The following is a 23,534-nucleotide window of genomic DNA, read 5'->3' as shown; positions in this document are numbered from 1 at the left end:
CACATATATTTTACCAACAAGTAGGGAACATGTCGGTAACAATGTACACCCCATCCTGGACCAATGGCGGCATAAAAAGGAGACGTCCTAATCTGGTCCGAGGCGTGGACAGAGCGGATTCAAGCGAAGCACCCGGCGCTCTGACCCCGGCCCAGCACCACCCTGGTGCTGGCCAGTTATCAGGAAGACAAGCTCAGGACACCGCCATCAGTTTGGGGATTTTTTGCATACTGGAAAAACTTGTGAAATACTAATGGTGAAGCCGTCACTGACCAGAGGAGTGTGTGTGACTAAAGTCTATGGTCAATGGCTGCCCTTAATGCAGCACCTTGTGGCATCTGCTAGAGACTGGCAAGGAAAATGCCCACGATTTTGCAACTTGCTTTTTGGTCACGATTGTTATTTGTGTAATATTGGTGCAAAAGGCTTCTGAATGGGGAAGGGCTGCAATGGCAGAGCCTGGAGCGCAGGGGGCGCTATGTGAATGCACAATGCTATTTAATGTGCATGCACGCTGCTTGCGCCGCGGAGCACTGACGGCCATTCTGCCTCCCGCCGCCGGGTGTGGGTGTCAGGGCGTCCCCTCCCTCCAATGGATCCGCCCCCTCCTGGTAAGAGCACGTGACGTCTTTCCGGCCTTGTTAGGAGCAATGTGCCAGTCTCTGTGTACAGTAATGGCGGGCGGAAGACCCGGGGTGTGGGGGAATTACTTCCCGGTTACACGAGGCTGCATGACGTATTGTTCCATGATGGCCGAAGACCCCGGCGGAGCTCACTTTGTTTTTCCTCTTCTCCACTCGTTTCCCCGTGGTCTGTAGCCATGGCCCGGAACGATCTTCCCTGTGCTATAGTCTGTGTGACGTCCACCCGCAAAAAGCCGCAGCCATGCCCAGGAAAGGGAACCGAAAACGGCTGAAGTTTCGGGCAGATAATATGAGCTCCGACAGAGGTGAGCGGGGCAGCAGTGCTGTGTATATACCGTGTGTGTATATACCGTGTGTGTATATACCGTGTGTGTATATACCGTGTGTGTATATACCGTGTGTGTGTATATACCGTGTGTGTATATACCGTGTGTGTATATACCGTGTGTGTGCGGCTGTCGCTGCAGCAGGGCTGTGTACACACTGTGTGTACTCACCTCCGTGGGGGAGCACGTGTGCGCTGTCACAGCAGCAGTACTGTATATATACACATCCATGGGGGATCTCCCATGTGCAGTGTCTGTCTACCGCTACAAAACATGAACCTGAAGGGACTGAAAGATATTATACGAATATGCCCACGATACTTGGATAGCTCCTTATCCGTACATGTTTGCTCATCAGTAGTGTCTACATGTATGGTGATGGGTAGGGTTGAGCGACCTTTAGTTTTTCTCTCCCTCTCTCCCTCTCTCCTCCGCACAAGCGATAACATGACGATAGGCGTTCACCCCCCTAAGACCTATCTCATCACTCTGCCAATACGAAACACGACTTTGGCGCCAAGATCGCGTACCGCATGGCCGACCCCACACAGGGGTCGGGTTTCATGAGACGCCGACTTTGCCAAAAGTCGGCGACTTATGAAAATGAACGACCCGTTTCGCTCAACCCTAGTGATTGGTTGTGACTGAACATGTGTATCTCGCCTCTCCAGGATACCATCACACATGCCTGCTGCCCTCTGTGTGACAGGTGATGCCAGCTGAGGTGTTGTACCTGTTACTGATAAGAGGGATGTTCCAGGGCGGCCATAACTGACAAGTGTGAAATAGTGCAGCAGTTACACGTAGCTTCCATCAGACTGCAGGTGTCACTTCACCAGAACTGGTAGATATAGGCAGGTGCTTCTGTATAGAAGATGGCAGGTGTAACATGGGGGGCCCCAAAGTAAACTATAGATGTGTTCCCTGGATTTCCAGGCGGGCACCACCTTTGAATCTGTGTCCGTTAAATCCTTGTGTAGAGGGGATCAGCCGTCCTTTGCGGCATACAGGATGTCGGCATCATTGCGGTGCGATAACGTCACTGTGCTGCCCCCGCTCTGTGCGCAGGGAAGAAGTCACTTGGATTAGGTGAGTATAGACTTTGTTTTGGGAGGGCTGGCACAAAGGTGGCATTTCCACTCTGAGTGAGATTCAGTACTTCTAAAGAGGACATGAATATGTTTTAAAGGAGCACTTTGGGTGTTATTACTGGGTTGGGGGCACAATACTTGGCTTGTCACAGGAGCTGGCAGCCCACGCGATATGTCCAGCTCAGTATATTGGAGGTATACAGAGAAAATTCCTCATCAGAAAATAGCTGTGCAGGGCAATAATTTTGACCAGCGGTGCCCAAAGTTTTACTTGCCACTGTTTCAGTATATCCCTATTTGCTAGAAATGGCGTTCAGTGGATGTTTGAGCTAAATGTTAATTAGCTCAATCAGTCCAGTAGGTGAAGATGAAGAGAGCGTAACTGCCCGTGCTCTTATATAGTCTGACTGACAACTATGGACAGGACTTGTGATGATCCTGTAAACTAACGTTGTGCTGGTGGGATTTTCTATTCCGGATCCTCACTCACAATCTCTAGATGTTAGTGCATTAATTGACTATCTGACACTTTTTTTATTGAAATCTGTTTTTTTTTTTTTTTTTTTTTTCCTTTTTTTCCTTTTTTTCCTTTTTTTTTTTTTTCCCAGTTACTGTGGCAGACTTTGCCAACTCCGATCCAGCTGTTGTGAAGTCCGGGCGCGTGAAAAAGGCTGTGGCAAATGCTGTCCGGAAAGAAGGTGCGTTCTGACTGCGAAGATGAGGCATGAAACTGCATCAACCCCTTTCCAGCTTCTGTGCTGAACTTGGTTCTCAGCAGTCACTAACCTTGTGTTATCCCAGCTAACAGAATAATAAAGCCACACTTGGCTGATGAAGGTAAAACTGTTTATGAAAATGTTTATTTTTATTTTTTTTCCACTTATTTTAGTGAAGGCACTTTGTGGTTTGGAGGCCTCTCGGGTGCCCAGTGAGGATGGTCTGTCCTTATTGTCTGAGAATGGACATTTTGGGAGCTGTGATGAACATGAGGACATTGAAAATGACAATGGAAGTTCTTGCAGGAAAAAGAAAAGTAAGAAGCACAAAGGTGAGGCTTGATTCAATGTCTGGAGGTAAATACACTGCTCAAAAAAATAAAGGGAACACTTAAACAACAGAATCCCACGCAAACACGGAGAGAACATACAAACTCTTTGCAGATGTTGTCCTTGGTGGGATTTGAACTCAGGACTCCAGCACTGCAAGGCTGCGGTGCTAACCACTGTGCCACCGTGCTGCCATGAGGAAGTATAGGGGATAACCAGTGTCACACAAAACAAAGACTATGGTATTAATAAAATACACTGCTCAAAAAAAATAAAGGGATCACTTAATTAACAGAATATAACTTCAAGTAAATCAAACTTCTGTGAAATCAAACTGTCCACTTAGGAAGCAACACTGTTTGACAATCAATTTCACATGCTGTTGTGCAAATGGATTAGACAACAGATGGAAATTATTGGCAATTATCAAGACACAACTCAATAAAGGAGTGGTTCTGCAGGTGGGGACCACAGACCACATCTCGGTACCAATGCTTTCCGGCTGATGTTTTGACCACTTTTGAAAGTTGGTTGTGCCTTCACACTCGTGGTAGCATGAGACGCACTCTACAACCCACACAAGTGGCTCAGGTAGTGCAGCTCATCCAGGATGGCACATCAATGTGAGCTGTGGCAAGAAGCTTTGCTGTGTCTGTCAGCGTAATGTCCAGAGGCTGGAGGTGCTACGAGGAGACATGGAGGGGGCTGTAGGAGGGCGATAACTCAGCAGCAGGACCGCTACCTCAGCTTTTGTGCAAAGAGGAACAGGAGGAGCACTGCAGAGCCCTGCAAAATGACCTCCAGCGTGCCACAAATGTGCATGTCTGCACAAACGGTTAGAAACGGACTCCACGAGGATGGTCTGAGTGCCTGACATCCACAGATGGGGGTTGTGCTCACAGCCCAACACCTGCGGGACGCTTGTCATTTGCCACAGAACACCAGGATTGGCAAATTCGGCACTGGCGCTCTGTGCTGTTCACAGATGAAAGCAGGTTCACACTAAGCACATCTGACAGACATGACAGAGTCTGGAGACGCCGTGGAGAGCTATCTGCTGCCTGCAACATCCTTCAGCATGACCGGTTTGACAGTGGGTCAGTAATGGTATGGGGTGGCATTTCTTTGGAAGGCCGCACAGCCCTCCATGTGCTCGCCAGAGGTAGCCTGACTGCCATTAGGTACTGAGATGAGATCCTCAGACCCCTTGTGAGACCATATGCTGGTGCAGTTGGCCCTTGGTTCCTCCTAATGCAGGACAATGCCAGACCTCATGTGGCTAGAGTGTGTCAGCAGTTCCTGCAAGATGAAGGCTTTGAAGCTATGGACTGGCCCGTCCATTCCCAGACCTGAATCCGATTAAGCATATCTGGGACATCATGTCTCTCTCACACCATCCACCAACGTCACGTTTCACCACAGACTGTCCAGGAGTTGGCGGATGCTTTAGTCCAGGTCTGGGAGGAGATCCCTCAGGAGACCATCCGCTGCCTCATCAGGAGCATGCCCAGGTGTTGTAGGGAGGTCACACACACACTACTGAGCATCATTTCCTTGTCTTGAGGCATTTCCACTGAAGTTGGATCAGCCTGTAATTTGATTTTCCGCTTTGATTTTGAGTATCATTCCAAATTCAGACCTCCATGGGATATTAATTTTGATTTACATTGATCATTTTTATGTTTTATTCTTCTCAATGCATTCCGCTATGTAATGAATAAAGATTTACAACTGAAATATTAAATTTGGTATCTAGGATTTGTGATTTTAGTGTTCCCTTTATTTTTTGAGCAGTGTACTTTACTACTTTTGGGGTTATGCTCCCTGGTATTTCATAATGGCAAAATTCCCCTTGATTATGTACCAGAATTGTACACTTGCATAAGTTGCATTTTGTTGGTAGAACTGAGGGGCTTTTTCTTCTCCTTCAGTTTATTAATAATAATCTCCTCTATTAGGTTAAGATAAACATAAAAAGATTTCAAACTGCATAAATGAAACGTTCTCCTGTGTCTAGATATGGTTGATCCATCTTTATGGAACCCACTAATGTTTTGATTTCCCCAAGGAACCTCCTCCTAATGTGTACAGCACTGGTGAGAAGAAACTCCTGTCAGTGTGCCATTCTCCTTACTGACAGTATCAGAAGTCTCTTCACTGCCTATGCCTGTTTGGATCCAGAGGGCAGGGACTCAACATGTGTGACCATTTGGAGATGTTAAAGGGGTCTTCTCATTTGGAGTAATAGCTGTTTGCTAGGATATGCCATCACTTTATGATCTGGGAACCATTGGTCTTGAAGAGAATGAAGATGTCTCTTCACCCAAATTAGGTTTGCATCCCCATCCTTGCCCAGCAGCACCTTGGCCACCTTATGAGCAGAGAATTGTGGCAGCCAGTAAATCCCTGCACAGCTCAAAGGGCAATATGTTGCTGGATTACAAGGCTTCTGTGGGCATTGGGGAGAAGGGGAGTTAAATGGTAAATAACTTTAATTAGCAAATCTCACTAATTTTTGTTTAGAAATAATCGCTTTGGAATTAGAATGTCCTCCACCCATGATTTGCTACATAAAGTTGTTTATGAATTGATTGGATATTTGCTTTAGGATTTATTTTATTTATTTTTTTTATTCTCTGAAAACGGCTTCAAAACGTCAGGTTTTTTTTTTTGTTTTTGTTTTTTAAATCTGTGGATTATGTTTTTAGAGGGTGCAATTACCAATCATAAATTATGGGGTCTCCTAGCAATTAGCAATATGCCATATATTTTTTAATATGGGATTGAATGGGAAAAAAGTGGATCACCAGAGGGCACCATAACTATGGAGAAGCAATATTTGGACATGGAAGCATTTTTTTTAAAGAGATTCTACAAGAAGAATGGTTGTTAACCAGCAGCATAATGTAATATTTGCAGGTATCCCCTTCCTGCCACTCATCATTTACTGCACTGTAAGGGTATGTGCCCACGATCAGTAATTGCTACAGGTTGGACACTGTGTACTTATGCAGTATCAAACCCACAGCGGCCCGATGTTACAGCATAGTGGATGGGATTTCAAGAAATCTCATGCCCACTATGCGTCCAGACGCCCGCGGATCACCTGTGAAGGACATACGGCGTGTCTCTCCAGACCCCAGCATGTCCAAACTTCTCCCATACAATGTATTGAACACGGTGAATCCGCTCGGTTCAGTGAACACATACGGATTCACCTGCGTTGAATAGCCAGCAGAGCTTTGGACACAGCGAACACATGGCATAAAACAATTTATCACCTATCCACAAGTTCAGTGATGTCCCTGAAAAGATGTGTATAAGGTCTCCTAGGGCTGTATCCAACCTCTTTTAACACAAATGCAGCCTTAGACATGTCAGTGACCTCAACATATGTGGTTTTTGGTAAAAGGAGCGTTACCGATCTTCACTACTCTGCTGTCACATGCTATCTGTACAGTTTAAGTGTTTTGCGTCCTTCGTTCCGACTAAGCTGTGACGTCTAGTGATGAACGAGTGTGCTTGGATAACGTGTTATCGAAGTATGCTCTGTTATCGGGAGTATCTTGGGCGTGCTAGAGTAATATGTTCACATCCCCGTGGCTGCATGATTCGCAGCTGTTAGACATCCGCAACACATGGGGGCTGCCTGTTTGTTAGGCAATGCCTGCATGTGTTGTCTAAGCCACGGGGACGTGAACATATTAATCTAGCATGCCCAAGATACTCTGATAACCTGTTTGCTGAGGATATTCACTCATCACTAGTGATGTCCTTTCGCTGTCTAGAATCCAATGGTTAACGTTTTCCCTTGCGGAGAATGACTTGTCAAGCCTGACATGCCAAGGTGAGGAGACTTTTAAACTGTAATGTTCCTCTGGGAAATATGCAAATTGTCTCTTCAGAGAGGACGAGGACTAGAACTCTAGTGCCACCTATTTGAAGTAGCAATCCTAACACTCAATATCTCTCTAACGAGCCTTGTCAGGTGCCTTTAGGATAAGTCAAGTCAGACGCCTCTCACACAGCCAAACCAGATGTCACACTTTGCACTGATGAGTGGCAGAACCCCGAAACAGTGTCTGCAAATTGAGATTCCGGTTTGGCTTTTATCCTAAGTCATGTGACGAGGCTCATTCGAGAGTTGATACTGACTTTTAAGACTGCTACTTCCTATAGGTGGCGCTAGAGTTCTAGTCCTCTTCCTCCCTGAACCTCTGTTTTTATACAGCCTGTGATAGTCCCCTCTTGATTTGGCTGTGCCATACTATGGTGGGTGTGATGGCTACACGGCATTATGGGAAGGCCCACCCAGGCTCTTCCAAGTTCGTGTCATGCAATCTTCTGCATTGTGTAAAATACCAGTGGGTGTTTTTTTTGTCTTGTTTTTTCAAAGCGTTCCGCAAATTGAATTGTAAATTGTTGTTAGACTTTACCGGTTTCAATGACTTCTAAAAAAAAAAAAAAAAAATAATAATAATTAATGCTCAAACTATGCAGCCTGCTTGCTTCTCGTCAGATTCTGATTTTCTGTATGCTTTCTAAATATTGTAATTGTATTAATCAGATATCTTCCTCTTCTAGAAAGCTTCATGGCAGACAGCACAGGAGGGGACTATCCCATTGACATCTGGCTTGTCCTCGCCTCTTACATCCGACCTGAAGATGTTATGACGTTTGCTCTTATTTGTAAGAAAGCTTGGACCGTTACTTGCACTGCTGTCTTTTGGATGAGATTGTACAAAAGGTGTGATAAGCCGTGTAGAATATTAATACCGTAACTTTCCTCATAACCTCACAAAGTAGTAATCTGCAGAACGGCTGCTTTATGGGAACCTGTATAATCACTTGAAAGGGACTCTGCCATCACAGAATGACTAAGTGCAGGCGCCCGGTGCATCATGGCGTGGCCAAACTGTTCAGTGCACCGTCCCACCTACCGACCTCTTCCTTGATTGATGGCTCTGGCTTTATAGAGCAAGAAAGGGCGGTGATCAATAAAGTAAGAAATTGAGGAGGTGGTAAGGTCCACTTATCCCCTTCACGACCTTGCGATCTTCTGTTTTTTCCTCCCCCTTCTGCCCAGAGCCATAACTTTTTTTTTTTTTTTTTTGCCAACATAGCCGTATGAGGGCTTTTTTGCGGGATGAGTTGAACTTTTGAATGGCACCATTGATTTTACCATATACTGTAGTGCAATTCCATAATTGTTTTTGAGGTGTGTGGGGTTGTTTTTTTTGTTATACTGTTTACCGATCTGATGAATTAACTTTAAATTTTGAACAAACGCAGCAATAAGGCTACGTTCACACTAGCGTTGTGCGCCGTTGCGTCGGCGACACAACGCACGCAAAAACGCGTCAAAACGCACGCAAAAACGCTGCGTTTTGCGACGCATGCGTCGGTTTTTGCCGAAAATCGGACGCAAGAAAAATGCAACTTGTTGCGTTTTCTTGGTCCGACGCTTGCGGCAAAAAAGACGCATGTGTCGCACAACGCAACAAAAAAAAACGCATGCGTCCCCCATGTTAAGTATAGGGGCGCATGACGCATGCGTCGACGCTGCGTCGCTGACGCAAACCCGACGCACATTAGCTTAACGCTAATGTGAACGTAGCCTAACAAATGTGTATTTTGTTTGTTTTTTTTTTGTTTTCAATGGGGCAAAGTGGGGGTGATTTGAACTTTTGTTTGTTTTGGTTTCTTGAGAAAGGATTGTATCCGAAACGTCGCCACGCCATTTGGGCAATAAACATCAGTTTTTATTTCCTGGAAGTCTGCTGTGCTGTTTCCCTTTTTTTTTTTTTTTTTTTTTTTTCTATCCTTCCTACTATTGCAAGGAGCCTTCTGAGATTGCTGGCTGGGGATGCGTTCACTTTAAGGTACCGTGTTTGGTGCTCTTCCAATTTTTTAATTATATATTTATTTATTTATTTTCTCACTGTATTCAATATTCCCCTTAAAAGACTTGATACTGTGATTATCCGATCTCCTGTGCTACAAAAATCACGATTTCCTATGGATGCCTGCCACAAGCTGGCGTTCATGGGAGATTCACAGTGATCGGCACGGGGGTCTTCTGCAGACCATCTGACTGGCTGTCATGACAACCCATCGACGCCCCGTGATCATTTGATGGGGTGCCGATAGCGGGACTTTGGACGTGCTTACGGCCAGTGCGTATTAAATGCTACCGTCAGTGATTGATACGGGTATTGAATTGGTTAACAGCCACGGGTAGATCTCTGATCCTCCCATGGCGGCTAGACTGACATGACCACTGATCCAATCAGCTGTCATGTGCTGGGAAAGATGCGGGCTCAGCTCTGGAGCCTCCATCAAAGGCAGGGACACGACCTTTGACGTACCTATATGTCAAAGGTTGTGAAGGGATTAAATGTTTGGCCATGCCCAAAGGTGCATCGAGCGCCTGTACTTGGTTTAAAGGGTCGTTCTGTGCTTACAGAGTCAATTTTCAACATTGGGAATGGACCTTTAAAATCATCATCTATGCATTTTAGAGCCCACTTTTCAGGAGCTCCACTGATCAGCAAATTATCTGCTCTGGATAGGTAATGACTTTCAGTTGTCAGAATAAACCTTTAATGGACTCTTCTGGGATCTAATGGAAGCTGCTTGTCGTCCTTGTGACAACACATTCATCTCTTCTCCTCCACATGTGGGTAGTGCATTTAGGGTATGGACTCAGTTTTTGCACAGTGGGACCATGGAAAGAATTGGTACACATGAATATTACAGTTCAGATGGGCCCATTCTCTCTGCACATTGCTGGTTATGATGCTGAGAAAATGATCTAGTGGCGGCATATCCTAGAAATGTGCTGTCACCACCTCTGGCAGACACACATTCCTAAAACATATATAAAGTCTGATTTGTGAAGAGCTGCTGAATGTTTGGCACTTCAGAAATAAGGGCGATCAATAATGATGTTACTTGTTTTACAGAAACTACCAGGCGAGCGCCTACCTTCCTGACCGTTTGCTGCCCGAGTGGATGTACAGACTGCGGTCCCTGCGTGCGTGCGTCATCCGTTCCTTGTTTTACATGTACGAGCCGTTTTGTTCCAGAGTGGCTAAAGACCCTCCATTACCCGAATCGACGCCTAACACTTTACTAAATTCCAAAGTAAGTAGTGTGGTTTTATATCCGTAATGGAAGACCCAGGGCCTGTGGAGGGGAGATTGGAATGGATATAAGCTGCCACAGAAGCTGTGGTGTAACAGATACAATTTCTTGGTTTACTTCTGACTTTGTTGGAACCTGTAGATTTCTCTGTTTTGCCTAATGCATTTATATTTGGTTTGCAGTGTTTACTTTTCGGGTGTAAAAAAGTGGAGTCCGTAAGCCGAGCGGAGACGTTGTGGGAATTTAACTTCAAACTTAAAAAGCCGGTAAGCCAGTCCCATTACCCATAATCAGCAGTGTCCACGCGTATGCCTCCCTGCGGAGAAATCGGGGTGCAGGTGAAAAAGCTGACACCCATCCCCACACACCCCTTTACTACTGGAGACTAGAGATGGGCGGACACCTGGATGTTTGGGTTTGGCCGAACAGTTACAAAATATTTGGGTACCAGAACAGTACCCAGACCCCATTCACTTGAATGGGGGGCACGAACATCCAGTGTTTGACATGCACAGGACAGCGCAACAAACACCCGGTGATCGGGCAGCCGAATCTGAACAATAACACTGACTTCCTGGTGAAGGCTGTGTCCGTGCCCGAACAATAGGTGTTCAGTACGGATGCTGCACTTTACTGTTGGGGTTGGCCCATCTCTATTCGAGACTTATCTCTAAAATTATATTATTATTATTAAGCCAAGATCACATGAGCGTATGTTCTCTCGTGCGAAATAATCTGTTGTATTATGACACTCTCAGCGTGTGATCTGATTCTCTCGCCACATGGTGCAGAGAAGATGAAGAACTTCATTTCTCCATTGTCACTGAGCAGATTTCACTCGGGTGACCTTCAAGAGCCAGTTGGAAAAAGAGGTGCAAAAAACAATATTGGTTGCATCAAGGAGGGAAAGGGAAAGTCTTCAAGCACTAAGCTGCGATAGGAGACATGGCTCATGGGGGCCATTCGTAAAAGCTGTAGGATATATTTTATATATACTGTATTTTTCGGATTATAAGACGCACTTTTGTTCCCCCAAATTTTTGGGGAAAGTGGGGGGTGCGTCTTATAATCCGAATCTGTGCTGTGCTGCAGAGGAGGGGAGCAGCTCTTGAATGGTGTCAGGGGGCTGGGGTGGGCTGGCTGCAGAGACAGCGGGAGGTCCTGTGCTCCCGCTCATTAGCCTCATGTAATATTCACTGCACCCGCTGTCCATCACCTCGGTGCTGAAGCTGTGCGAGTTGATTCACAGGGGAGCAGTGAATATTACATGTGCCTGCACTCCTCCCTCCCATCATGGATATGGCCCCTGGTCACTCTTATATGCCCCTATGCCCCCCCCCCCCCCCCTCCTGTGTCTGTGCTGACATCCTATCATGTGATCGGCACAGCACAGTGATGACATCACTGTGTGCCCAGGTCACATGATCCGATGCCTGGGAAACAGAAGGCACAACCGAGGAGCTGTGAGCACGGAGCCATCATCAGAAGGTGAGTTGTGTGTTTATTTTATCATGTGCCTGTAGCACGGGGGGGGGCATGAGTCTGCCAGCAGCACGGGGGGGGGGGGGGGGGCGCATGTGTCTGCCAGCAGCACGGGGGGGGGGGGCCATGTGTCTGCCAGCAGCATGGGGGGGGCCATGTGTCTGCCAGCAGCATGGGGGGGGGCCATGTGTCTGCCAGCAGCATGGGGGGGGCCATGTGTCTGCCAGCAGCATGGGGGGGGGCCATGTGTCTGCCAGCAGCACGGGGGGGGGCCATGTGTCTGCCAGCAGCACGGGGGGGGCACGTGTCTGCCAGCAGCACGGGGGGGGGGGGGGGCACGTGTCTGCCAGCAGCACGGGGGGGCATGTGCTAGCACAAGGATGGAAGTTATATAGATACCAGGATGAGGGACATATGATTTGTAAGATGGACACTGGCATTATAAGACAGACCCCCATTTAACACAAATTATTTTTTTTCTTTTTCTTCACCAAATTTGGGGGTGTTTCTTATAATCAGGTGCGTCTTATAAAGCGAAAAATACGGTATATAAGTATTGCAAGCTTCTCTTATAGGCATGTACTCACATTGCGTTGCTCATAGTTCAGACTGGTACAGCTTTGCAACAGTCCAGACTTTATATATGCCCCTTATTATACATTGTTGCATAGGATTGGGGCAGGTAGGTATACATCGTGGGACATGGGTAAGGCGCTATACCTTTTGATTTCATGGGGTCTGTTTATTTGCTATGTAATTATCTACTTAGCTGCCATGATTGCACATGCCTTTGCTACAATTAGTAGATTTAGGCTATGTGCACATGTTGCGGTTTCGCAGGGTTTTTTCTTCGCGGAATTGCTTCAAATCCGCAAAGGATTGCTCAAGCAATGTTAATCGATGGGAATCCAGAATTAGTTTGCACATGCTGCGGAATATTCCGTCCTGATTCGTAGCGTTTTATTTTTCGTAGCATGTCAATTCTTTTTGCAGATCTGCTGCGTTTCTACACCCATTGACTTCCATTGAATCAGTCAAATCCGCAGCCAAACCGCAGGTGTAAAAAGGTTTGCAGATTTGTGTTCCAAAAACGCTGCCGAAAGGAAATGTCAGAAGAAGGAAAAGTGTGTGGGTGGAGTGTGTGTGTGTGTGTGTGTGTGTGGGTGGAGAGTGTGTGTGTGTGTGGGTGGGTGGAGAGTGTGTGTGTGTGTGTGGGTGGGTGGAGAGTGTGTGTGTGTGTGTGTGTGTGTGTGTGTGTGTGGGGGTGGAGAGTGTGTGTGTGTGGGTGGGTGGAGAGTGTGTGTGTGTGTGGGTGGAGAGTGTGTGTGTGTGTGGGGAGTGTGTGTGTGTGGGTGGAGAGTGTGTGTGTGTGGGTGGAGAGTGTGTGTGTGTGTGTGTGTGTGTGTGGGTGGAGTGTGTGTGTGTGGGTGGAGTGTGTGTGTGTGGGTGGAGTGTGTGTGGGTGGAGTGTGTGTGTGTGTGGGTGGAGTGTGTGTGTGTGTGGGTGGAGAGTGTGTGTGTGTGGGTGGAGAGTGTGTGTGTGTGTGTGGGTGGAGAGTGTGTGTGTGGGTGGAGAGTGTGTGTGTGTGGGTGGAGAGTGTGTGTGTGTGGGTGGAGAGTGTGTGTGTGTGGGTGGAGAGTGTGTGTGTGTGTGGGTGGAGAGTGTGTGTGTGTGGGTGGAGAGTGTGTGTGTGTGTGGGTGGAGAGTGTGTGTGTGTGGGTGGAGAGTGTGTGTGTGTGGGTGGAGAGTGTGTGTGTGTGTGGGTGGAGAGTGTGTGTGTGTGGGTGGAGAGTGTGTGTGTGTGGGTGGAGAGTGTGTGTGTGTGTGGGTGGAGAGTGTGTGTGTGTGTGGGTGGAGAGTGTGTGTGTGTGTGGGTGGAGAGTGTGTGTGTGTGGGTGGAGAGTGTGTGTGTGTGTGTGGGTGGAGAGTGTGTGTGGGTGGAGAGTGTGTGTGTGTGGGTGGAGACTGTGTGTGTGTGTGTGGGTGGAGACTGTGTGTGTGTGTGGGGGTGGAGACTGTGTGTGTGTGGGGGTGGAGAGTGTGTGTGTGTGGGGGTGGAGAGTGTGTGTGTGTGGGGGTGGAGAGTGTGTGTGTGTGGGGGTGGAGGGGTGGAGAGTGTGTCTGTTATCACATATAACAGTGACAGCATGAGCCGATGATGGGAGAGTAGTTCCATCATCCGGGGCCTGTGTTCAATTGTGTAAGAAAAAAATATATATATAACATTTACATAATTATATACTCGCCAAACACCTAATTCCCGACGCCCTCATCTCTTGCAAGCAATCAAAAATATTAAACCAACATATACTTACCTTTCCGCCGTAATCCATTTAATAACGAGTGTCCCACAACGATCTCGGTGTAGAACAGTCACATCGGGAGATGTGACCGCTCTACCCGATCTCCAGCGATACACTGACAGGGGGTAATCGTTCCCGCTGTTTATCACTGAAACGCTGCGAGAGTTCACCGAAGTTCATCAGCTGATCAGCTCTGGTGCGCTCACTTGTGGCACGCAGCAGTGCTGTAAGTGAGAGCACCGGAGTTGATGAACTCCGGTGAACTGTGATACACTACAGGAGCGATTACCTCCTGTCAGTGTGTCGCCGGAGGCCGGGTAGTGCGGTCACCTCTCCTGATGTGACTGTTCTACATGTGAGATCATCGTGGGACATTCGATAATGGACTACGTCAGACAGTGAGTATTATATGTTGATTTATTTTATTTTTGTTGCAGTAGACGAGGGCGTCGGGGATTAGGCGTTCAGTAAGTATGGTAAATTTAAGATTCAATAAAGGAGTCTTAATTCTGGCTTTGTCTTTATTTACCAAGTAGCTATGGGGTTAGTAATGTATAGGTGTCTTATAGAAGCCTCTCCATTACTAACGTGGGCTTGATGTCACCTGACAATACAAAGGTGACATCAACACCACAAATATGAGCCCCACTTGCCACCGCTACAGGGCAAGTGGGAAGTGCATGGCTAAGTGCCAGAATTGGCGCATCTATAAGATGTGCCATTTCTGGGATGGCTGAGAGCTGATGTTTTTAATCTGCGGGGTGCCAATATCCATGGCCCCTCCCAGGCTATTAATATTAGCCCGCATCTGTCTGCCTAGCCTTTGCTGGTTCGATTTTATAGGGGGACCCCATGTCAATTTTTTTCTGGGATTCCCCTGTAAACTAGCCAGTAAAGGCCAAGCAAACAGCTGTGAGATGATATTAATAGACTGGGAAGCTTTATGGCTATTTGCTCCTTCCCAGAATATTAACATCATCCCTCAGCCATCGGCTTTCCCTCTGCTAGTAGCCCAAGCAATTTTTTTTTTTTTTTTTTTTTAAATAAACAGATACTGCATTTCACGCAGATTTGACAGTTACTTATTTGTTACAGCATATGTAGGTTAATTATGTTAATGCTCCTACATAGGCTGGTGTGTCTTTAATATTAAGGTATCTGGTTAACCCCTTCACGACATGCGCCGTACTAGTACGGCGCATGCCGTGTCTCCCCCTTTGATGTGGGCTCCGGCGCTGAGCCCACATCAAAGTCGCGACATGTCAGCTGTTTTGTACAGCTGACATGTGCGCGCAATAGTGGCGGGTGAAATCGCTATTCACCCGCCGCTATTAACCTGTTAAATGCCGCTGTCAAACGCAGACAGCGGCATTTAACTACCGCATCCGGCCGGGCGGCCGGAAATGACGTCATCTCCGACCCCCGTCACATGATCGGGGGTCGGCGATGCATCAGGATGGTAACCATAGAGGTCCTTGAGACCTCTATGGTTACTGATGCCGGCCTGCTGTGAGCGCCCCCCTGTGGTCAGCGCTCACAGCTCACCTGCATTTCAGCTACATAACAGCGATCTGATGATCGCTGTTATGTAGCAGAGCCGATCGGGCTGTGCCTGCTTCTAGCCTCCCATGGAGGCTATTGAAGCATGGCAAAAGTAAAAAAAAAAAAAAGTTTTTAAAAATATTAAAAATATAAAAGTTTAAATCACCCTCCTTTCTCCCCATCCTAAATAAAACAATAAAAAAAAAAATCAAGCCTACACATATTTGGTATCGCCGCGTTCAGAATCGCCCGATCTATCAAGTAAAAAAAAAAAGCATTAACCTGATCGCTAAACAGCGTAGCGAGAAAAAAATCCGAAACGCCAGAATTACGTTTTTTTTTGTCGCCGCGACATTGCGTTAAAATGCAATAACGGGCGATCAAAAGAACGTATCTGCGCCGAAATGGTATCATTAAAAACGCCAGCTCGGCACGCAAAAAATAAGCCCTCACCCGACCCTAGATCACGAAAATTGGAGACGCTACGGGTATCGGAAAATGGCACTTCTTTTTTCTTTTTTTTTTTTAAGCAAAGTTTGGAATTTTTTTTCACCACTTGGATAAAAAATAACCTAGACATGTTAGGTGTCTATGAACTCGTAATGACCTAGAGAATCATAATGGCAGGATAGTTTTAGCATTTAGTGAACCTAGCAAAAAAGCCAAACAAAAAACAAGTGTGGGATTGCACTTTTTTTGCAATTTCACCGCACTTGGAATTTTTTTCCCGTTTTCTAGTACACGACATGGTAAAACCAATGATGTCGTTCAAAAGTACAACTCGTCCCGCAAAAAATAAGCCCTCACATGGCCATATTGATGGAAAAATAAAAAAGTTATGGCTCTGGGAAGGAGGGGAGTGAAAAACGAAAACGCAAAAGCGAAAAAGGGCCGCGACTTGAAGGGGTTAAAGAGGTTGAACAAGAAAATTACATCTCAAATTTTTTTTTTAACCCCTTATTGCCATCGGATGTACTATTACGCCGATGGCAGTATACCCCGCTTTGATGTGAGCCCTCCTCAAAGCCCAGGACATGTCAGCTGTTTTGAACAGCTAACATACATGTGCCTGCAATAGGCGCGGGTGGAATCGCGATCCACCCGCGCCTGTTAACTAGTTAAATGCTGATGTCAAACTCTGACAGTGGCATTTAACAAGTGCATCCGGCCGGAAATGCGCGCATCGGTGACCTCGTCACATGATTGGGGGTCATCGGTGTGTCGTCATGACAACCAGAGGTCTCCTTGAGACATCTATGGTTGTTGATGACGGATTGCTGTGAGCGCCACCCAGTGGTTGGTGCTCACAGCAAGGCTGTAATTCTGCTACATAGAGGTGATCTGAGACTCTACAGTATGTAGCAGAGCCAATCAAGTTGTGGCAGCTTCGAGCCTCCCATGGAGGCTATTGAAGCATGCAAAAAGTGAGAAAGGAAAAAAAATTTCAAATCACCCCCCTTTTGCCCCATTAAAAACAAATTTGCCGTGTTCAGAATCGCCCGATCTATCAATTTAAAAAAAAAAAAGGATTAATGTGATCGCTAAACGTAAAAGCGATATTCAAAATGCCAGAATTACTTTTTTTTTTGTTTGTTTTTTTTGTCACAGCGACATTGCATTAAAATGCAATAACGAGTGATCAAAAGAACATATTTGCACCAAAATGTTATCGTTAAAGAAGTCAGCTCGGCACACAAAAGATAAGCCTGCACATGGCCATATTGACGGAAAAATAAGAGTTATGTCTCCGGAAAGGAGGGGAGTGAAACGAAAATGCAAAACCGAAAAAAGCTTCGGGGGTTAATATATCTTTGTTTAGCTCTATGGTTTTACAAAAGCGCAAGAAACTCGGCAGAAAACGCAGTTAAATCCGTGTGGTTTTTATGCAAAGAGAGGCAGAAACCGTGCAGAATTTTACACAAGCAAATCTGCAACATACGCACATAGTCTTAGTGCTACTTTATCCACGTGCACGCCTCGCCTTATATGAGTCATATCTATGCCGTTACTACGTTTACTTCTTACTGTGCAAGATTTTGGCTACACAGTTGACCATTAATAGCAGCAACATATACATTGTTATATTCTTTTTACATACTGTATGTAGAAATGTTTTGGTTTTTTTTACTTTATGATTGCGCCATCTTCTCGTTATTCCATGCACCCATGCTCTGTCTCCTCTTTCCCTTGAGTTCACGCTACTAACCTCAGTTACTATATGTATGTAGAAAACTGTTTCCTGATGATATGCCAGCGCTTATTGTATGAAACCATTGGAGATATATTGACTCATTTGGTCTTTGGTAGGACATATGTAATGTTTAACATTCTTTGCTAATTATGATATTGTCTTTAAATCCTGTTTTTCTATAATAGGACTGAGAGCAGTCTGAATTACTGCAGCATTTCACAATAATAGAGTTGCTGGTACTTGGGGAGCACACCAGTACCCCATACTGCCGGTGGTTGGGGCAGATTCTCCTACAGTTGTAGTGCAGTTATTATAGATGCTTTATTTTGTCCTTTTACATCTCCCTTTCTTACTTTGTACAATGTATATAACATATTTTTATTTATTTAGCTCCTAAAGCAGAAGAACCATTGCTCTAACGGACTTCAGCCCCCCGCCGAGTACAAGGAAGTCCATTTTAACCCAGACCAGGACTGTTGCCTTCTTAAAGTTACCACGTTAAATTTTATTTACATCCCTGTGGTTATGGGTATGACACTAACTTATGTAAGTAACTGTGACGTATGTGATTATTCCTCCTGCCCTCATGATAAGCGCTTCACTGCTAATGAATAGGTCACCTTAGCCTCCTATACCAACAAAAACTGTGTTTGCCATTGTTCTGTATTGTGCCCATTTTCTTTCCAACATCCTGTGTTAAAAGTACAGACACGTTAATATATGGCGTCCCATGATGTTTGTTGCGATTATAATTTTATTTCTTTTTTTTTTTCCCACAATGTCACCCACTGCTGGACAACCCAATCATTTCAGGGCCCCGCAGAATATAACCAGATATACTCCCTTTCCACAATTGTCGTCCCAGTGATGTCAGTGCTGTTGTACCCAACAGGTGACTTGACACTCAATTGCTGCTGATTGTCTGCAGCTCCTCAGGAGTCTATTTTGTTAGGTTGAATATCTGCTCTCACAAAGGCTGCAGCCGATCAGCAGCCGCTTATTGGCTGCATCAGTCGAGTGATGTAACAATGTCCCACCAGGAACAGCAGTACCAACATCACCGGAACAATGCCACTGCAGTGAATAGCAATTGTCTTTCCTATGGGGCCATGAATTATGTATATTCCTGTACAGGTAGTTCCATAAAGAGGGGAAAAAGATTGTAATCAATGAAACAAAGTATTACAGTATGTGATAAATCTCCTTATGTCTTTGTCTGTACAAGTTCCCTCTAAAATGTAAAGGGCTGCGGAATATGTTGGCGCTATGGAAATAAAAGGAGTTTAACATACTAACGATAACTTTAACTGTTACTGTAATTTCAAAGAACATTTTCTTATCTATAATAACACTTCTATTTTTTTTTTTTCTCCAGTTGACCATAAATGTTAGCACTGACATGAGGCATCACCGTGTGAGACTTCTTTTCCAAGACTGCCCAGTGTTAAATGGCAAGAAACCTCGTGGAGAGCTAGGAGTGCAGATTGTCTTGGATCCTGTTCACAGCGTCCATCTCCTAGACTGGTGGCATCCGAAATATCCTATCTCAGCCACGGCCTAATATTAGACCAGACGTTTTGTTTCTGTTAGCCACCCAAGTGGAAACCAAAGAAATCGAAATGTTAGACTGGAGACAGGGTGGCGTTCACAGTGTGCCCATGGACACTTACTTTCCTCAACCGTTGAGATTAAAGATCTTTATTTTCACGTCTGAATTAATGAGCTGAAGTCTAATAATTAATATGATCAAAAACATTTTTTTATTTATTTTATTTTTTAAATCCTCCAAGGAATTTACCCTAAAAATGAAGTATTGAAAATAGTGTGATACAGTATTTTAGGTTTTGGCAGCTTGATGAGTTGCTTTTGACCAAGTGTTGGTCACTAATGGTGTTTAATCCCGCTTCTTTATGGCCAGGACATGAATATACATCTGTATTATGGCTTTTGTGATAACCATTTTTGTTAGTATGATGTAGGGTTGACCAATAATGCTGTAAATGGGACATGTTAAAGAAAACTGATTTTTGTTTTAAAGAATGGCTTCTTTTCTAAAGTGTGTTGTCTGCTGTGCTGCTGCAGGGACAGGAGGATCTTGCAGACTTCATTACGGCTGATTGACTGCCATGGTCACATTTGTCATTGCTGCAGTATTGTGCACACAGCTGCGTAAGTGAATGTGAAAAATCCGTATAAAATGGCTGTAATTCTGTGAAAATATTGTGTGGGATTTTGCCTTTGGAGTTTTGTTAGTTTTAAGGCTTTGTGCACAAGTTGCGGATTTTGCTGTGGATCTGCAGCTGCGGGTCTGCAGCAGTTTCCCATGAGTTTACAGTACAATATAAACCTATGGAAAACAGAAAACGCTGTGCCCATGCTGCGGAAAAAAACGCGCGGAAACGCAGCGGTTTACATTCCGCAGCATGTCAATTCTTTGTGAGGAATCCGCAGCGGTTTTACACCTGCTCCATAATAGAAAACCGCAGGTGTAAAACCGCAGTGGAATCCGCACAAAATCCGCATAAAAACCGCGGTAAATCCGCAGGTAAAACGCAGTGCCTTTTACCTGCAGATTTCTAAAATCCGCTGTGGAAAAATCCGCAGAGGTCCATTCTACATGTGCCCATACCCTAAAAGGGAACCTAGCATATCTCCAAATGTTATTCATCTGCAAATATGGGGTTAAACTGCAGGTTAATAGCATTCTAAAGCTTTGCAGCCATAACCCTGAAAGTGTGGCTAAAGAGAGGAAATTAACTTTATTCCTCCGTCTTTCAGTCATAAAGATGTGATGGCGTGGCTTCAGGCACCGCTCAGTACAGTGTGCAGTGGCTGGAATATTGAATGAACCCTGTCTGCAGTGTATCAGTGCACACCCTGGCACTAACAGCCACTGTGTACTGAGCGGTGACTGAAGCCACGCTGTTACACCTCTGACTGAAAGCCAGAGGCTGCCGGGAGGAATACAGTTAATTTTCTCCCGTCAGCTGCGTCTTCAGTGCGGAGGCCGTGCGGCTTTAGGACGCTATTATCCTGCAGATTAATTCCATATCTGCAGGTTAATGGCGTTTGGGACATGATTGGTTCCCTTTAAGAAATTTAAACTAGTTGCAAGGAAAGACGTGAGATTAATAAACTTGCCTGGTAAGTCGCCTTCTGCTCCAGCATTAGCCTGGTGGAGCAATAATCTGCCAAAGACTACGCTCAAACAAGCATTACAATTAGCAGTCGGTCATATCATCACCAACATAACATATCCAAATACAGCTCCATGCTCTTGTCCACAAAGCCTTTACATCTGTCTAACTGCCAGTGAAACTCGTATGGTCTCATTGAAAGAAACCTAGACAAGGCTAGGGCATTTTATTGGTTTCTGTAGTCACTTGTGCACTAGCCCTTTACATTGGTCAGTTGTGAATGTGGACAGCACATTGGCGCACGTAGACATACAAGTGCCTCTCAAGAATATCATCAGAAATGTCATTTATTTTAGTTCTTCAACACAGAAAGTGAAACTCGTATATTAGTCACTACTAATAGTGATCTATTTTAAGTGTTTATATTTCTGTTAATGTTGATGATTATGGCTTACAGCCAATGAAAACCTTGAAGTTATAATCTCAGTAAATTAGAATAATTAACAAAAACCATCTGCAAAGGCTTCCTAAGCATTTAAAAGGTCCCTTAGTCTGTTTCAGTACTGAAACACCGGCTGTAAGCCATAATCATCAACAATGACCGAAATAAATACTTGAAATAGATCACTCTTAGTAATGACTATGTAATGAGTTTCACTTTTTGTAGTGAAGAACTGAAATTAACTTTTTTATGATATTCTAATTTTGTGAGAAGCACCTTTACATACTAGCTTGTGACGCCTACCCACACAAGGGCAGTGATTGGCTGCAGTGGTCATGTGGATGGACAACACATCACTGCCGGAAAATAAGCAGACTGGCAGAAATATTGGCACTGGAGCAGTGGGCAACTTAACAGGTGAGCAGGGTTTTATTTTATACCTTTCCTGTAGAGAGTATGAGCTCTTAAACTCTTTTACCGTGCTTTACGTTTAATTCCAGTAAGAAGGTCTAACATTGGGAATCCTGACAATGTAATGTGCTACCTTTTGCCGTCGCATGACTTTCCTTATGCAGTTTGTAGACTCATAGTCTCAGGCCGAATACTTTCCCTTCATTAAGAGGAAAAGTATTAAAATTGGATGAGACAATGGCTGGCACATGACTGAAGCAATGTAAATTGCAAATGAATGATCACGTGATGACCACCGACAGTGAAATTGTGCTGGAAAACCCCTACAAGGGTGTAAATGGTGGTAACACGTCATATTTAACAAAATAAAATCTGCCACCTAAACAAACCTGAATAACTTGTGTGATTAGAAGAGACTACTTAGGTTTTACTTCTAGAATGCTCAGATATATCGTCTAGAGAACACTACGCTACTTTGTAATCCAGGAGGTGCAGGGTTTGCCAAATTACTGCCAGGGACTGAAAGGGAGTAATTTTCAAAGAAAGCATCCAGCTCAACAGATATAACATCTTCAACTTTACTTGGAAAAGCTATAAAAACCTTGTTACATCCAGAGATCTATCACTCAAGCTGGATTCTTTGTGTGAAAATTATGGACACTCTTTCAAGCTCTCAAAAGAAATGACCGTGAGCTGGTTTCCTCTTTTCACTGTAGGGGAGTGTAAATTATAGAATCTATGGACCCGATTCATCAAAGTTTTTACGCCAGATATTCTGGCATTAAGTTTTAAAAAGATGCCTAATTTTGGCGCAGCTGGTGGCTGCACTAACGATAAGTGACTTTTTTTTTTTTCCACTTGTTGCATCTCTTTAGTAGGAATAAAATTGACATCCTTTTATTACTTTTATCTGGAATATTTCTCTCTATTTTCACAGTTTACATTGTGTGAAATCCTCAAACCTATCATAAACACCACTAAGCACATTACACTGCTCCACTACAAGGATTGGCCAATTTTTGCAGATTTTTACTAATACACCGTAAATAGCATGAGAAATAGGGCTCTTTCACACATCCTGATGTTTCCGGTACTGGGAAAACCAGAGCCAGGGCTATCAGAGTCCATGTGTTGCATCAGTGAGACAGCTACCGGTGCCTGGGAAAAGCAGAACAGTTTGCGTCCTTCTCAGGTGCTAAAGACCGCTCGGATCATTGTTGCCTGCTCTCCCTGAGATCAGACCGGACAGGCAACAGTGATGGGAGTTGTATTCAGCACCTTCTGTGTACAAAAAACTACTTGATCAATAAGTAACAATCGTATAATGCAACAAATTTCATTTTATTAAGTAGAGATCCCAAACAAGACAAAAGTATTTAAACAATTGACAGGACATGACAAAAAGGACATATAATAAAAACCATGGGGAGCAGGTCAGCACATGCAGCACTGTTTGTAAATGGTATGTATCTATATAAATGTTGGAAAGTTGAGATCCACAATATGCAAATAAGGGTTTAAAAAAAAAAATGAGTTAAGTATAATTTCAAAGGTGTAAAGTGCAGTGCATAATGATATAGATAATCACTCAAGTATTAGCTTAGAAGTTCATATTCTAGATCTATTCAACAATCCTTATATGCAATATTACCGGCAAAAAAAGTGCATAGTGCGCTATAATATACAAATATGACTCAATAATCCCTCCCCGACAAAGCAACGTGTGAAACGGGCATTGGAGTGTGGTGTTGGCAGAGCCAGCATATGCAACGT

General features: G+C 44.7%; 1 protein-coding gene across 5 annotated transcripts; it reads left to right on the top strand.

The window, feature by feature from the left end:
* The first annotated feature begins 508 nt into the window (after positions 1–508).
* Positions 509–22,152, top strand: TMEM183A (transmembrane protein 183A). Of its 5 annotated transcripts, XM_077294865.1 has the most exons (9): positions 524–611; positions 819–949; positions 2,670–2,759; positions 2,951–3,109; positions 7,692–7,854; positions 10,073–10,253; positions 10,436–10,519; positions 18,162–18,317; positions 19,147–22,142. In XM_077294865.1, the coding sequence occupies exons 2-9, from the start codon at positions 886–888 to the stop codon at positions 19,330–19,332; spliced, it is 1,083 nt and encodes a 360-aa protein (XP_077150980.1). In that variant the 5' UTR covers positions 524–611; positions 819–885; the 3' UTR covers positions 19,333–22,142. The 5 variants fall into 5 exon arrangements, with proteins under 5 accessions (XP_077150983.1, XP_077150982.1, XP_077150980.1 ...); XM_077294868.1 differs by lacking the exon at positions 819–949 and having other exon boundaries at positions 509–611; positions 2,951–3,094; XM_077294867.1 differs by lacking the exon at positions 819–949 and having other exon boundaries at positions 513–611.
* The last annotated feature ends 1,382 nt before the right edge of the window (positions 22,153–23,534 follow it).

This window comes from Ranitomeya variabilis, chromosome 3 (genome assembly GCF_051348905.1).
Source record: "Ranitomeya variabilis isolate aRanVar5 chromosome 3, aRanVar5.hap1, whole genome shotgun sequence".
In the NCBI taxonomy this organism is placed as follows: domain Eukaryota; kingdom Metazoa; phylum Chordata; class Amphibia; order Anura; family Dendrobatidae; genus Ranitomeya; species Ranitomeya variabilis.
This window is presented reverse-complemented; position numbering and strand designations above follow the sequence as displayed.